The sequence below is a fragment of the Culex pipiens genome, chromosome 2 (assembly GCF_016801865.2).
Source record: "Culex pipiens pallens isolate TS chromosome 2, TS_CPP_V2, whole genome shotgun sequence".
NCBI lineage: Eukaryota > Metazoa > Arthropoda > Insecta > Diptera > Culicidae > Culex > Culex pipiens.
In genome coordinates this window covers 213,826,680-213,842,567 of record NC_068938.1, presented here as the reverse complement: position 1 = coordinate 213,842,567, position 15,888 = coordinate 213,826,680, and the positions used below count along the sequence as shown (strand labels likewise).

General features: G+C 37.6%; 1 protein-coding gene across 4 annotated transcripts; it reads left to right on the top strand.

Moving 5' to 3' along the window:
- The first annotated feature begins 2,747 nt into the window (after positions 1-2,747).
- On the top strand, positions 2,748-14,568 carry LOC120416837 (prominin-1). 4 transcript variants are annotated; one of them, XM_052708271.1, is made up of 8 exons: positions 2,748-2,913; positions 7,991-8,111; positions 8,172-8,331; positions 8,396-8,466; positions 8,534-8,769; positions 8,829-10,835; positions 13,794-13,910; positions 14,301-14,568. In XM_052708271.1, the coding sequence occupies exons 2-8, from the start codon at positions 8,109-8,111 to the stop codon at positions 14,470-14,472; spliced, it is 2,766 nt and encodes a 921-aa protein (XP_052564231.1). In that variant the 5' UTR covers positions 2,748-2,913; positions 7,991-8,108; the 3' UTR covers positions 14,473-14,568. The 4 variants fall into 4 exon arrangements, with proteins under 4 accessions (XP_052564231.1, XP_052564232.1, XP_039434660.1 ...); XM_052708272.1 differs by having other exon boundaries at positions 2,748-2,930; XM_039578726.2 differs by having other exon boundaries at positions 2,749-2,913; positions 8,411-8,466.
- Positions 14,569-15,888: the final 1,320 nt, after the last annotated feature.

Genomic DNA, 15,888 nt, shown 5'->3' with positions numbered 1-15,888 from the left:
GATGTGGTAGAACCATTATTTGAATAAATAATAATTTAAGATCTAGAAAATTAATGCTGTATTTTTTCAAAGTTGCCTACAATCCGAAGAAAAAACAGATGCGATCATGCCTTATTCATAAATTCAATTTTTATATACAGTCCAGACTCGATTATCCGTAGGCCTATAGGAAAAAATCACTTCAGAAAATCGAGTCACAATTTTTTGTTGTTATCTTATTTTTGATTATCAAGCTTGAGTGTGACCTCTACACTACTGTGACTATGCATTTTTATGTACAAGGTAGCCGTCTGAAATGGCGGTTATAAAATATTAAGAAAGTGCATTTGATAATTAAAATTGGCAATCTCACTTTAATTTGACTAAGATGAGGTCGCAAAACTTGAATTTGATGTAAAAAGTAAGTAATTTTGTATCCAATTCTGCAAAAATCGTGCCATTTCGATTTGTTTTAAGGCTCTGAAAGGTATCATTCCCGGTCGGCCATGTTTGTTTTAGAAAAACATTCAAATCTTGATTCAGAATGTATCTATAAAAAAAGGGTTTCTTTGTGTTGTTTGTAGAAGCGTTTCAAATATCGTGATTCATTTCAATTTACTATTTCGGGACCCTAAATTATTAACCACCACTGCCGCTCCAATCTAGTCCGTCCCATATGTAAAAAGTTAGTGCAGAGATAACGCTGTGAGAAGACCAAAAAAAGTTACCCCATTTTTCTCATTCTAAGCCAATAATTTCTATATAATTTTTCATACAGTTATTTCAATATCAGTTCAAAAAACACCAATATCATAAATTTGATTTAAAAATCTAGCAATTTAGAGGTAAGTTTATAGAATTTTAAACAAGAGACCGACTTGACTTTATTTGTCCATAAATAAAGGTAGGCTTGGACATTTACACTAGAGGTTCAACCTGGTACAACCGTCATTTCCAGGTTTGTTTTGGTAAATTTCAAGTAAGTAATGATCACCAAATGATAAAAATGAGTTTATTTCAGATTTTGATAGAATTCCTAGATGTTACAGAAACGACATCAAAAATTGTTAAAATACTACAGAGTCAAGTAACATGTGACTGCAAATCTCAACTGCTAAACCCTTGAAATTAATTTGAAAAAAAAAATCCGCTCAGGTGGAACCTTTTCCAGAACCAGGATCAAGCCCAAATCAAGCCTATTCTAGACTTAATAGAACTAATTGTATGGTGTAGATATTAACCATAACGGCAAGATTTTTTTTTCTATCCGTGGTTTTCCCTTGCAAAAGAAAAATAGCACAAAAGGGTTGGATTATTTCGTTTTTAATATTCAAATATTTCTTCAGAAATGAACAGATAATGTTATTTTCAATCTTTACGTATTCTTGAAGACATAAAATTTAAACAATGCTGCATCCACTCAAAAGATTTACGAGACATTTCTATATGAGGAACTGACTTGCCTTTATTTTGCATATGGGACAGCACGAAAGTCGTGTTTATTTTGGATTTTTTAGAACAAACATTACTTGTTTATTCAATAGGCTAAAAGAACATGTAAAAACAAGACTTTTGTTAAGTTTATTATTCAAAACAAGCCGTACCCGACAAACTTCGTTTTGCCTTTTTTTTTGTTTGTTGACGTTTTTTGCTTTTTTGCTTAGTCAGCCTCCTGTGATCAAAATTTGATTTTACGTGACTTTCTCCATACAATTTGCCGATGCTCTGGAATCGGTTCTAGAGTGGCCAAAGTGTCAATTAGTTAGCGTTTAAACCTTCCTTGGACTTATACGAACCCAACGCAACAAAGAGCACCTCGATCAGACGCTTCGTATTGAACTGATTCGCGATCGAACAAAACCGTGGAAATTTTTTATGCATATTAGTAACTAGGGTGCCCAAAAAAAATGACCACCTGCTCCACAAGCGAAAAACGTTTTTTTGAGTTATTTTATGCATCTGTGCCAATTTTGAGCGAAATTGCTTGAGATTAACCCATTGATGCCCGAGCTTGAAGTTGGTGAAAAAAATGTTTTTTTTTTTTGCAAAAATGACATTTTTAAATCGCTAATAACTTTTCAGGGTCGAGTTTTACAGCTTTGGTTTGTTCTACAAAGTTGTAGAGCATTAAATTTCCAATAAGAATCTCACTTTTGGGAATATTTGGATAGACGTAGCAGGTCGTGCAGACCAAACCGTATGAAAATTGGGTTTTTCAAACATTTTTTAGATTTCTCCCAAACAAACTTCACCTCCGAGTATCAATGGGTAAATGTTGACCAATTTTGCTCATATTTGGCCCATAGTCCTAAAATAGGTCAAGGAACAATTTTCAGCTTGTGGAGCGAGGATTCTGGGCACCCTAATATTAACGGATTAGTTTAATATTGTTCCAAATTGACGTCGACATTCTATTACAGCTTTTAAAATGCAATTTTATCTGAAAACATGTAATATATTTATTAAAAGGAAGTGAGCAAGCTGATTCTCAAAAAATCCAAAATAAGTTCCTTAACCTGTCAAACATTTAAGAATTCCCTCTTATAAGGGTTTTAATACCAATTCATTTCCTGAGTATGTATTATTTTAGCATTATATTTTCAGATAGGAATGACAAATATTCAAATGATGTCTGCGCTCACCTAAACCCAACCGTAACACTCCCTAACCCACGTCTCCGTTACAACCCGAAACGCATGTTCCTAGGGCTTCCCTGTCGAATGCCGGTCACCTGGTAAGTGGTCGGAACTGGACAGCCCTCGCCACGCCACGGCCAGTTCAGTTCGTCGTTGGCAACTCGCGCGTGTGGTTCAGAAAAAGCAGCTTGGAAAACCAGGAGCAGGAGGAAAACTGTGCCAAACCACAAATTGGATTAACCGTGTTGGCCGCGATTTTCGGACGGACCGCGGAACGGATTAACGGGAACCGGCTCTGGTAAAGCTGTGCGAGAGGTTGGAAGTTTCAAGATGTTTCTGAAGCAATTGCTGGATTTGTGGGGAAAAGTGTCAGGAAAAACTGTGTCGACCTGTGCAAAATCGATACCGAGTTTTTCGCAATAATTCAATTAATGTAACATTGAAACGTGTTGCTCTGGGGAGCGTTGGATTCAAGGGTGTTGATTGCTGGTCGTGCTGTGTGTGATGTGTGGGCGTTCAAACGTGATCATGCGTAACGGCCTCCCACGAGGCACACGTTGCGCGACCTCGCAGCGCGTTGGAATTATGAACAGCTTATGGAGTTGGAGGTTTAGCGGTGCCTTTTTTTTGTGCGGAGGTGTTCAGGACTTCAAGCCTAACTAGTGCTAACAGGATCTGTCCGCAACACAGATTTGTAGACTGTTTGTTCGTCACCCAGATTAACCTATGATCTGCGAGCCAGTGACTTCTTGGAAGTGACTGGAAATTCAATCGAGCTTGAACTATGGAACGCACGACGACCAGGCAACTCCATCGAAACGCAATAGCTACCGAGGAATATCAAGTTTAGTGTAACTTCGGTGAAGATTAGCCGGTTTCTTCGCGTCTACCTTGGCAAGTAGCCGTGACGAAGAACCAAAAGTCTTAAGGAACGCGCCAGTTTTACTGCTTCATCACGTGCAGTTCGGGTCGGATCGGGTTACGGGTGCAGCAGCGTGGACGACTTGCATGTAACTAGTTCGGTCAAACAGTCGGATTTGTTCCTGGCATGTTACGGCATTTTGCTGCTTGCCGTGATATATTTGGTTACACCAAGGACTGTGTGTGTTTAGAATAGAACTGGAGCAAATGAGTATTATGGCGTTGGCGGCGGAAACACGTGATAATGATTTCAATGAAGGCGGTTTTGTGTCAATCAAAGTGTGGTCTGAGCACCGACTTATATTTTTAAAGTCTGTAAATTGTTGTAATCAGAGTCAAAGTGCCTGAACAAGAAGCATAGCTGACATGGAGATGATGATATCAATTGATTGGTTGTTAGTTCTTGTTGTTGGTCATAAGTATGATGACTTAAAAAATCGCGATGGATTGATAAATCAATAGACATGTTAATCAGAAGCATTCCGGGTCCGGTGGCACAGTGGTTAGCGTAGTAGCCTCTCACCCCAGTTTGGCCTGGGTTCAATCCCAGACGAACCCGGTGGCATTTTTCGAGACGAGATTTGCCTGATCACGCCTTCTATCGGATGGGGAAGTAAAACGTCGGTCCATTTGCGTAAAAGAGGTTTTGGGTGACTCACCACACATAACCTTCGAACGCCTAGAAATGAGCAGAAACTTGCAACAGAGACCACAAGACTGCCGTTTTACGGCGATATGATGTATACGCCATTGAGGTGATTTTGCTGTAGACACGATTTTCTGTTTTTGTTAATTTTTTCAATTTAAAATGACTAATTTAAGGTCTGCTCTGTAGAAACTGTTAAAAAGTACAATAAAAATGTGGCCCCTACAAAATTTCTTGTTTTTTCCTATTCTCTACGATTTTAAACCACAAACATCATTTGGCCGAAAAAATAGCAATAAAAAATCACTACTTTTCCTTCCCAATGATGTATGTATACATTGCTCGATCAAAGCAGGCTATATTTTTTGTGCCAGCTATTTTGACAGCTGAGCGGATCCCTTAATGCATTGTCCACGTGGATACTTTAAGGGGGGGAGGGTATTAGGGAGCGTTCTTTTATTACGCAGTTGGGGAGGGGGGATCGGAGGCCGTGTTACGCTCCATACATTTTTTTAAAATTTGTATGGAGATTTTGTTACAGAAGGAGGGGGTCTAAAAATCCGATTTTTTGCGTTACGTAATAAAAGAACGCTCCCTTAGCGATTGTCTACGCTCCATAAACACATTTTTTGCATGAACAATTGTCCGCAAGGGAGGTGGGTGGGTCTAGAATTTTCAAAAAAGTGTCTACGTGGATGTGGATAAGGTGTCATCCATTAAGTACGTCACATTAAAATCAGCCAAAATTTACTCCACCCCCCTTTGTCACGATTTCCCTATGCTTTTAACACGCAATGTCACGCTTGCTCAAAACCCCCCTCTTCCCTCAGAACGTGACGTACTTTATGGATGACGCCTAATGGACGTCCCCTTAAGAATTAAATCGAAATAATGTAATAAAATATTGCCCAGTCTTGATTTGGTCCCAAAACCTCAAATCAACAATTTGACTTCTATCAATTCTCAATGTATACATTGTTTGTTTGCTTAATAAAATGGGCTCCAGAGCATTTTTTTGAAAAATTCTTTCGTCAGGAGGTAGCTTTTAAGATTCTTTATCAGACTGTACAATAAAATTGAAAATGTCCAAAATGGCGTATACATCATATCGCCGTAAAACGGCAGTAAAGACCCGGGGGTCGTTAAAATGGATTGCTTTGTTTTTTTTTTTGCTTTTAAAAAATTAATTTCATGCGATTCTTTAAAATTTCAGACTTGAAGTGTGAAAACTAAAATATTTACGTCAGATGTACTATTTCATCCCGAGCCACGTAGCCCAGTGGTAACGCTTCCGCCTCGTAAGCGGTAGATCGGGGTTCAAATCCCGGCTCGGACCAACACAACTGGTGATCTTTTCCCTTCTGGAATCGATTGCTTAGTAAAGGGAAGGTAGTGTATCCTCACAAACTGGACCTTATCACGACACCTTAGGGAGGCGACCTATGGAATGTTAACATTAACCTTAACATGTTAACATTAAGTTGAGAATGAAACTGCCACTGAATCCGCTTTGTAAATGCCGGCCCCGATACTCTTCAAGGGTGTTCCCCTCAGGAACTGGGAAAGATTTACTTTACTTTACTATTTCTTGGAATATTTCATTACATTAATTATTTACTTTTTATTTCACTTTTATTTTTACATTAAAATATTTGTGAATAAATAGATAGAATTTTCCTCAAAATTTATAAGTACAATATTTTTCCATAAAAGAAATCAATTTCTATTACAATAAAAATCGATTTCATTTCAATCTAAACATACAAACAAATTTGTTCAACGAAAATGGCTAGAAATGTGTAGACATTTTTGAAATCTTTTAAAATGCAAAAGAAAGCATATTTTCAAGAAACTAATTAAATCTGTGCTTAGTAAAGAATTGTACACAGAATCCGAAACTTCAGTCAATTTTTCGATTAAAACTTATTTTTTGCAATTCCACTGTGAAACTGTCAACTTTTCCTGTCCTTCTGGAGAAACGAAACGGCCTACTTTTCCCTACCAAAAATAACAGAATGGAAAATAAATACCTTTCAATAACAGTGCTGAAAAGTTCTACTTTTCAGCACTGAAATGGGTGCTGAAAAGTTGAACTTTTCAACACTAGTACCGAAAAGTAACATTTTTCAATATTTTTTTTTATATTTTTTCAAAATAAATGCTGAAAAGTTCTACTTTTTAGCACTGAAATGGGTGCTGAAAAGTTGAACTTTTTAGCACTTGTTTCTAAAAGTAACACTTTTCAACATTTTTTTGATTTAAACGATTTATTGACAAAATACATGAAAATTCGACTTAAAAATTCACTCAATGGGTGTTTTTCGAAATTGCAAAAAATGTTGTATGGAACTCGTTGCAAAACTTGATTTTTTCAGCACTCTTCGTATTTATCCAACTCGGTGAACCTCGTTGGATAAATGTACGCCTCGTGCTGAAAAAATCCTATTTTTGCAACTTGTTGCATAAACTACTATTTGTTGTGGAAATCATGGCATTTCATGCGTGTCAAAATAATTCTATAGTGCACCATTTCCGTAACTGAAATAAGCAAGTTATGAAAACATTTCCAAATTTGCTTAAATTGCTTCTCGAGGTGCTTTGAACATTTCTCTACCAAGTTAAGTATGACTCCAAGCCATTCCGATCGAGTTTAATTTTTTCATATCAATGTCATGCTATCAACTCTGGTTTAACGACTCCAGATTTGATGTTTTCAAGTGCTCTTGAAAAAAAAATTGCTTTCTTAAATTAGACTTAAGCCTTATTTCACCCCAGTAGAAAATCGATAATTTAACATAATGATTCGCTGCATTTAAATACTTTTCATCTTTTGATTAGTTGATTAATCAGTTGCAAATTTTAACGTTTTGTATGAAAATGTTTATTGCTCTAGAAGAGCATATTTTCAACAAACAATGTCTTCAAATGCATTAAAATTAATTGAAGGTTGATATTCAAAGAGGTAATATTGTAAATTTACAAAAAAACATTTAAAGAGTTTGATATCAAAATAGTAGTTTATGCAACAAGTTGCAAACAAAAATTTTAGTACATTTATCGAACGAGCTTTACCGAGTTGGAAAAATACGACGAGAGTTGAAAAAAACAAGTTTTGGAACGAGTTGCTTACAACATGTTTTGCAATTCCGTAAAACGCTATTTGAATGGAATGTAAATTCACCGTTTAAAAAAAATAAAAATGTTTCTTTTCGACACTAGTGCTGAATAGTTCAACTTCAACCCATTTCCATCCTGTTATTTTTGATAGAGAAAATAAGGCCATTTCGTCGCTCGAGAATGACAGGAAAATTGAAAAAAACAAGTTTATGATTTTCTTTGAAAAAATAAAAAAAAAATAAGCATTTTCAGTATCATCATGTTAAAGAGATCAAAGAATAAAAAATCTTTAACAAAAATTTCAAAAAAGACAATTTACTTGGCGAGTGGAAAATTTATTGGAAGTCCCATTTTCAGGCAAGATATTTGTCAAGAAAGATTTTTAGTGAATTTTACTAAGGATACAATTGTATTTTTAAAATGATTCTAACTTTGTGTGGCAATTTTAGTGACGTTCATCAGTATAAAAAGTAAAACTATATCTTTGATGTTCACAAAAGTGTTTAGGGAAAATAAATCAAATAAATAAAACATTTTAAAACGATTAGAGTACTCGAAAATTCTGTTATCAACAGAGAGAAATACCAGATATTGTATTTTTATATTTATGAATGAATCTGTTTGCAGATTTGCTACTGATGATTTTAAAACACATGTTATAACAGTTTTTGGTGTATTCACCTTATTCTAGAGTTCAGAATGAAACTTCATGCAACAACAATTGTCCGGAAACGATGATCATTCGAAGCCAAACGAGAACTTTAACACAACCAAAAGCGAAAGCACGTGATTCATACTGCCATTAGACTATGGTAAGCTACTTAATCAGCCGAATCATTATCATTTATTTAATAAAAACTGTCTCTAACCAGGAACTCCCCGAAACGGGCCTTCCGCCCCCGCCGGAATTCCCCGAGCCCACGTCGACCGAAGCGTACATCATCCCGACGCTGGGCCTCCACCAGGGCACCTTTGTGTTCTCCTACCTGTCGACCTTCCTGTCGTACATCACGCCGTACGATCTGCCAGTAGGTAAGTCCGACGGCGCCACGCGAAGACCCGCAATGGGCCCCGACTTTCAAAAGGTCGATTAAAGTTTATTGTATTTTAGAGCTCTTGCGCGATGCTTTTCACACGCGAGTCTCCTTTCTACAGCTTATTTTGGAGGTAGGTCCACGATGTCGCGCGGTATCTTGTGAAGATCTTAAGACATTTACAATTGGTGTACTTGCAGGCACTCAAGGTAGAGTCCGGATACATCTGCCTGATAGCGATATTCTTTTTGATTTCGCTGATCCCACTGTGCTACACGATCGCCTGGGGTTGCTCGAAACCTTCGGATGATGACCTTAATGCGGGACCGACGGTGGACGCGATCATTCAGGCCGAGGAGCTTTCACTGCAAGATTCGTTAAAGTGCAGGAGAGGCTTTCTGAGTTTGACCCTGCAGATCATTATTCTGCTGTTGATGTAAGTTGGAGTTGGAAAGACAAATCGAAGATTTACTGATCAAGTTCGTTCTTTTTTAGAGCAAGTGTGATCGCCATGTTCGTTACAAACGAGCAGATCGCGTCCGCGATCGATCAGACCCCGGAGGTGGTACGGTCCTCCCTCGCCGATGTGGAGACGTTTCTGCGCGATACGGAGCAGCAGATTTCGTTTGTGATATTCGAGGGACTGGCGACGACGGTCGACCGGATACGAAGCGATCTGGAGGAGATAGATAAGCTACTTGGGGAACCAATCCAGCATCATCTGTCGTTGTTTACCGGGATTGAGATAATCTTTGAGACGATCATGGATATTAGCACGAGTAGTAACAACTTGTCGAGGAGGATATTCCTTCTCCAGGAAACGCTGGCTCGAGCAGCCAAGATCTCCTATGAAGCGGAATACCGGCTAGATGAGTTGCAGATTCAACTTTCGGTCTTGCAGCGGCAGTGTAGCTATCGCGATCGACCTCTGTGTGATACGCTGAAGATCAAGAACTTTGAAGAGTCTGGGTTGATAGACAAGATTCGAAAGTTGCAAAGTGATCCCGTGCTGTCGAAGTTGCTATCGATGGGAGAAGCTGGCAAGAACAGTACGATGAAACTGTTGACGCAGGAGTTGACGGTAGCTCGATCGATCTTTCGGAACTATCGCACGGAGTTGAAGAATTCAACGTTGGCGCCGAAAGAGAACATTGAGAGACATTTGGAAGAGTTGAGCAATTCAACGCTGCTGTCGACCAACACGTTGTCAACCACCATGAACAACCTAGTTAAGGAGGTCACGCGAACTGCAAACTTCTCCGACTCCTTCTTCGATTACTACCGAGAAATCGGCGATGGCCTCTGGTTGACGGGACTCACGGCAACGGTCTGCACCTTGTTGGTTACGTTCATACTGCTAGGAGCGCTGAGTTGCGGATGTTGTCACTCGGACAATAAAGCAGGAATCACGTTGATCTTCGGAGCGATCGTGATCTGCTTTGCCAGCGTAGCGTTGTCCGGCTTCGCCATGGTCGAAATGCTCATGGGAGCCCACGGTCACGTGTTCATCTGTCACCCGCTGTACGACGAGCCCAACTACACGGTGCTTGGAAAGTTGATCGACAAACCTGGGTTGATCTACCCTGTGGAGCCACAGAACGGGATCATCGACGAACTCATGAAAGCTGCCGATCCCAACCGGATCGGATCGATGAATGTCCCCTTGTCCAAAGCCATCAACGAGTGCGAACGTAACAAGGGCGCCTACTCGACCTTCCAATTACAGAACCTGCTCAACGTCTCATCAATCATGGACTACCGCAACTACCCCGGTCTCGATCGCGCGATCAACGACCTAACCGCTTCGGAAGCTCCCTTCATGGGCTTCACCACCCAGATCCAGGCGATCCTAGAAGACATGCTGACCGACTCGGACATCAACCTGACCGCATTCCGGATGGACCTCACCCAGCTATCCCCCGACAAGGACGTGGTCACCTTCATCGATCAACTCCAGCGCGTATCAGCCCAAATCCAGGACGTTGCCACATCCTCCCGAATGACCACCCTCGGAAGTCGCGCCAAACGGTTGCAAGTTTCCCTCCTCCACCCGCTTGAACAACTCCGCGGAGACATCGTCTACCACCTGACCGCACTAGAACTCCAACTCTCCCCATGGGCGACCCAAGTCAACAAGAGTTTAATCCACCTGAGAAACGCCCAGTCCTACCTGGACGCGGAATCGGCGGAAGTGTGCCACAACAAGAGTGACCAGTTCCGGGCTCGGCTCAAAGGTCACTTTGAAGCGTATCGCAATCACACCAATGTGATCCTGAGCGATCGTTGTGCCAGTTGTCGGCCACTGTTTGATATCTTTGATGCGATGAGGATGCTGTTCTGTCATCACATAATGGATCCGATGAACGGGCTGTGGTTTTCGTCGTTTTTGTGTCTGTTTTTGTGGGCTGTTGCGACGCCGGTTTCGCTGATGATGTCCAGCACGTATCGGCGGCTGGAGATGCTGTCCGGGAAGTTGCAGCATAGTGATAGCAACTACTATGGGTAAGAATCTGACTGGTGTATTGAATTTGAATTTGAATTATTGTGGTTTGGTTGAGAGTTTAAGAGGCAGTTTTTGTAAATTTTGCCCGTTTTGTTTTAAGGGTCGTATCGAGGTGCTCCGATTTGGATAAAACATTCAGCATTTGTTTGTCTATACATGAGATGAACTCATGCCAAATATGAGCCCACTACGACAAAGGGAAGTGGGGTAAAACGGTATTTGAATTTTGAGGTACAAAAAACATAATAATCTTAAAATTGGTCGCATTTTCGTAAAACTTTATCAATTTCAATTCTCTTAGTTATATTCGAATGTTCTTTTGAAGCACTTTAAAATGTGCCATAAACATCCAAGATATATATAGCTATTGCAAATTAGTGTTAAAAATTGATATTTTTAATTCCTTAATATCTTTTTGCAACAGCCTCCAACTGGTCAAAAGTTAGGAAATTTCTTGGACTATAATCCTACGCCTCTAGGCGGGCTCAATCTAAAAATTCGCCAAAAATCAATTTTTCAAAAACAATTTTCGTCGAAAGCATTGGAAAGAAGAACTCTTGAAATTTAAGGAAATTTTAGGGTTAGAAGTGTGAATTGTTTTAGTGACTTTGCCAATGTTTAAAAAATGTAATTTTTTGTGGTGTTAACTTTGGCTGTGTTTTTCACAAATATTTTCTATATTAAATGTAAAAATAAGTATGCAGCAATTTTTATTTTGTCCCAGACTATGCCTCTAAGCATTTTTAAATAATTGAATTGATAATGATTTCATTCCAGAGTAAAAAATATGAAAAACATGCAAAAAAACTAAAAATAAACCAGGTGGTTGTACATGAAACATGAAAAAAATAAATAGACAAAAGGTAATGATAGGAGTGGTAGTATTAGCCAAATACCATCGAAAACAAACATAAACTAAGCAAGATAAATGCAAATATAATAACTGAAAATGAAACAAGAAAAACGAAAAACAAGAAAAGTATAGTTTTTTGTAAAACAAAAGTTTCTCAAAATGACCTCCTGAACATAGTTTTTTGTAGAACATAAAATGCTCAAAATGACCTCCTGAACACGGGAAAATAAAAATCAAAAAAAAAAAGATTTGGCAGTAGAGGGTTAACTATTTGGCCAACCGCAGTTTTTCTCATAGTTTTAGGATTTTTGTATTACAAACTTTTTACACCGTTAACATTTGCCAACAAGACGGCATTTTTGGACTCAATTTTGACATATTCGAAATCCTTGGGAAATTACACGTAAGTTTGAAGTATTGGAATTGAAAATTTGATTAGGAAAAATGCCATTTAGAATTAATTAAAATATTTTTTAACAATTTATCGGATTAGGGGTAAAACAGATATTCGCCTACTTGATTTCAAACATGCTTTTTTAAATTATTTTCTAAATCGAATTTTGTTCGGATATGGCCTACTCGGTCCAGTTTCGGGTCTTAAAGCCTGTTATTAACCATTGTAATGTTTCATTTACTGCCCACCAATGAAAAAACGGCTAATATCCACTTTTGGCAAAAACGAGATATTAGCACCAGGTGGTAGAGGATGTTCCAACGCATCTTCTGCAACTTGAATTTTACTAAAATAGTGTTTAGATTTGGCTGCCGATGCAAAAAACCAAACGGCTAATATGCCACTCCTATGGGAAATTGCCCTGAAGAAGATTTGGTGACAAACATTAAAACGCGTTTTTCTCGGAATACTTGATTTGGCATAATAGCCGAATTTTCAATTATGGGCAGTTTAGTTGCTTTTAGGATAGTATATGTTGCCATGCGGGGTCTGTATTTTCTTTACATAAAGTCTTTATATTTTATTTAAATTGGAATGAATCATTGTATAACTGAGATGAAGGAGCCAACAACCTAAAAATGTGTATTAAGTAACGTTTTTAATTTGGACTTTCACACCAAAAAATAATAACACAAAATAATAGTTTTTCAAAATTCTTATTTTTTTTTTAATGACAAAAATCGCCGCATATGAGCTCTAGCACTTATTTAGCAGCGTTTCCATTTTTCCAAAAAATCATGAATTCCGAAAAACGTTGGAAAAGGTTTGGGAAAAGGTATTTTTTTGCCCGAAAAATAAAGGGGCAAAAAAGATCCAAAAACTTCGAAATTGCAATGGAAGTAGGCGTGTAATCACCTGGAAACAAAATATTTTTAAAATGCATTTTCCTACGTTGAGAATCATTTTCAGCATGTTTGGACTCATTTAGGAATATTTTGAAATTTTGGTGAATTTTTCGTCGCTTTTAAAAGCTAATGATAACAAACAGTTTGTCTGCTTTAAAATTAATTTAAAACACTTCTTTTATTCATAGGCCTGTTTTTTAAATATTTATATTTTTATTTGAACCTGTTGAATAAATTTAATTTGGGGCCTCAAATCAAATTTGAGTTAAAAATTAATAATAAAAAATCATGGGTCGAATATCCGAAGTAATTTTAGAAATCTTAGGATACTAAAATTTTGGATAATAAAATTTTAGATAATCGAATTTTTGGATAATCGGAGTTTCGGATATTCACCATATTTTTATGAGTTGTTGCACGTGAAATTTCCTTTGAGAATTTGAAATAAGAGATATATTTAAAATCACCTGTATACGAAGGTCTTGGTTGCAAAAAACTGTAAAACAAATATATATTCAGATTTAAAGCTAGTTTCTGAATATGACTGAGATGCCGACAGAGTGGAAGCGACAAGCAAAGTAAAGCGACTAAAAAAAAAAGAGTTTTAAAAAAACTCTATCATAATACTTCTTTTTCATAAAAAGTTTTTTGCAGTCAAAATTTGCCAAAATTGACGAATGACGCTTTCGGGTTTATTTTAATTTAATATGATTTTCATATTGCTTAGCTTTTTTTTGCAAATTTTTGCCTTTTTATATTATTTCAACCAAAAACTATTTTTCTAACAAGACAGTTTCTTCCGCAGTCGTGGTGGGGCTAGCCGTTCCGAGAGCCAGCGCCATTCGCACCACCACCAGCAGCAACAACAACACCATCATCATCATCCTCAGCACGAGTCCTCAAGTCATTGGTCCACCCAAAGGTAAACCTTAACAATAGTTGAAACAGTTTATTTGCAGGGATGTGGAGTTCGATATTGACTTCAAATCAAATGTTATACAAAAAGTTGTGAAAACTACCTCAGACTCAGACTCCACAGCCCTGTGCTCATACCGAAAATCATTCTCTAACTCAAAATTTTCCCCATTTTTCTTCTCTCTCCCTGCACCCCTCGAATTGGCCCAGATCGCATATGGCATCCTCCGTCGGCACTTCCGCCAGTGTTCTTCCGGACATTGACCGGTCCAATTGGTGATTGGAGCTCCTCCGACATTGACCATCATTCTCCTCCATCTCTCTCTCACCCGGGTGATTCCTGCTGTTGTTGTTCCGTTTCTGTGATTTTCAACCGAACCACCTCCTCCTCCTGCAGGTCCGTTTCGGTGCACATTGCCGCGGTCAAGGAGAGCTGCACCGACGACGAGATCATTGCGGACGATGATGAGGCTGGTCAGGACGGGGAGGTTAAATACATCGAGTACGAGTACATCGAGCTGATGTTCGATGCCGACGATCCGACCAAGTACCGCGAGTGTTTGATCTGAAGCTCTAGTCATTTTTGCTCTATTATTATTATTCTTGCCTAACAGTATACTCTGAACCATCATAAACAACAGTGAATAAAAATGTGACTTAAATTACGCAATTTGTTTTTTTTACTCGCCTTTTCACATATTTTTCCCTGGAATTAGTCGAACGTTGAACGGCGGTGATGTTGTGGTTGCCGATAAGGAGACAACTAGTTAGACATGCGGGATGATCATCATTTCACTTTCACTTGCGGTTAGTGTTACCAAAATACTTTTTAAGCTTTACAAACTGTGTTGAAGTTAAATACAAAGCATTTTTTGCCTTTTTTATTATTGCAGGGGATGAAAAAAGAAAACATTAGCATAATGGTACAAAATCTTTAGGGTTAGTGATTTTTTACGATGTCTCATACAGTGTGAAATTTAGAAATTTTGGTGAAAATTCGCGAAATTTTTAAAATCAATGTTTATCAAAAATATCAACATCAAACTAATATTTAATCCGCAAAAACTTTTTATGTAATTTATATACCGTCATCAGGGGTGATATTGGGTCTAGGGGGTGAGATTGGGTCATACAATTTTTAACATTTTTATATGACCCTGTTTCACCTCCCAGACCCAATGTCACCCTAACCCCTGAAGACGGTAAGTTTTTGTTTTGCAAAGCATTAATAGAACTAATGTTTTTCAATCAAAACTTTTCTAAAGTGGCTTAACAAGAGTATTGTGATAAGTGGTTAAATGACTGATCAGATTTTATTTTAGATTTTATATATATTTTTTTTTTGATGATCGCATGATAGCAAAGCTTCTTGATAACATAACATTTAGTAAATATAGACGAATTTCTGTGAGTCGATATTAAATGGGCCGTGGTTTGAGGAAGCAACCAGGATATAGAACCGATAGTATTTTTCAAGCTTTTCTTCGCAAACTTACTGAATTAAATTATAGTTTTATTCGCTTTAATGACAATTTAATTATTATTTTATTTTAAAGATTGAAGTACAAAAAAATAAGATGATTTAAACTTGGTTTATTCTATTTTTTCTAAGATATCAGACGTTAGAATTATGAGATTCTTTCTCCTTTTTTATTATTTTTGATGGAAATTAATGGAGATTGTTGGATTTTCTTGATGTTTAAATGATAATTTCGAAGGAGGGGCTTATTGGGCTTAGATAGTTTTTCAAAGTGCCATTTAAAATTTGAAATAGTTAAAATAGAAGCGAATCTGAGAAAACTTTTAAGTTTTTTGAAAAAAATGGGCTGCAAAAAAAAAAAAAGCATGTGCTTGAATAATACAGAATTATGTATAAAATGTACTTTGTGAAATATTAGTATAAGATATTTGAACTTATTTTAACATTTTTCACGTTTCGTGAAATTTCCATTAATGTTGATGTTTTGGAATATGGTCCCCGTGAA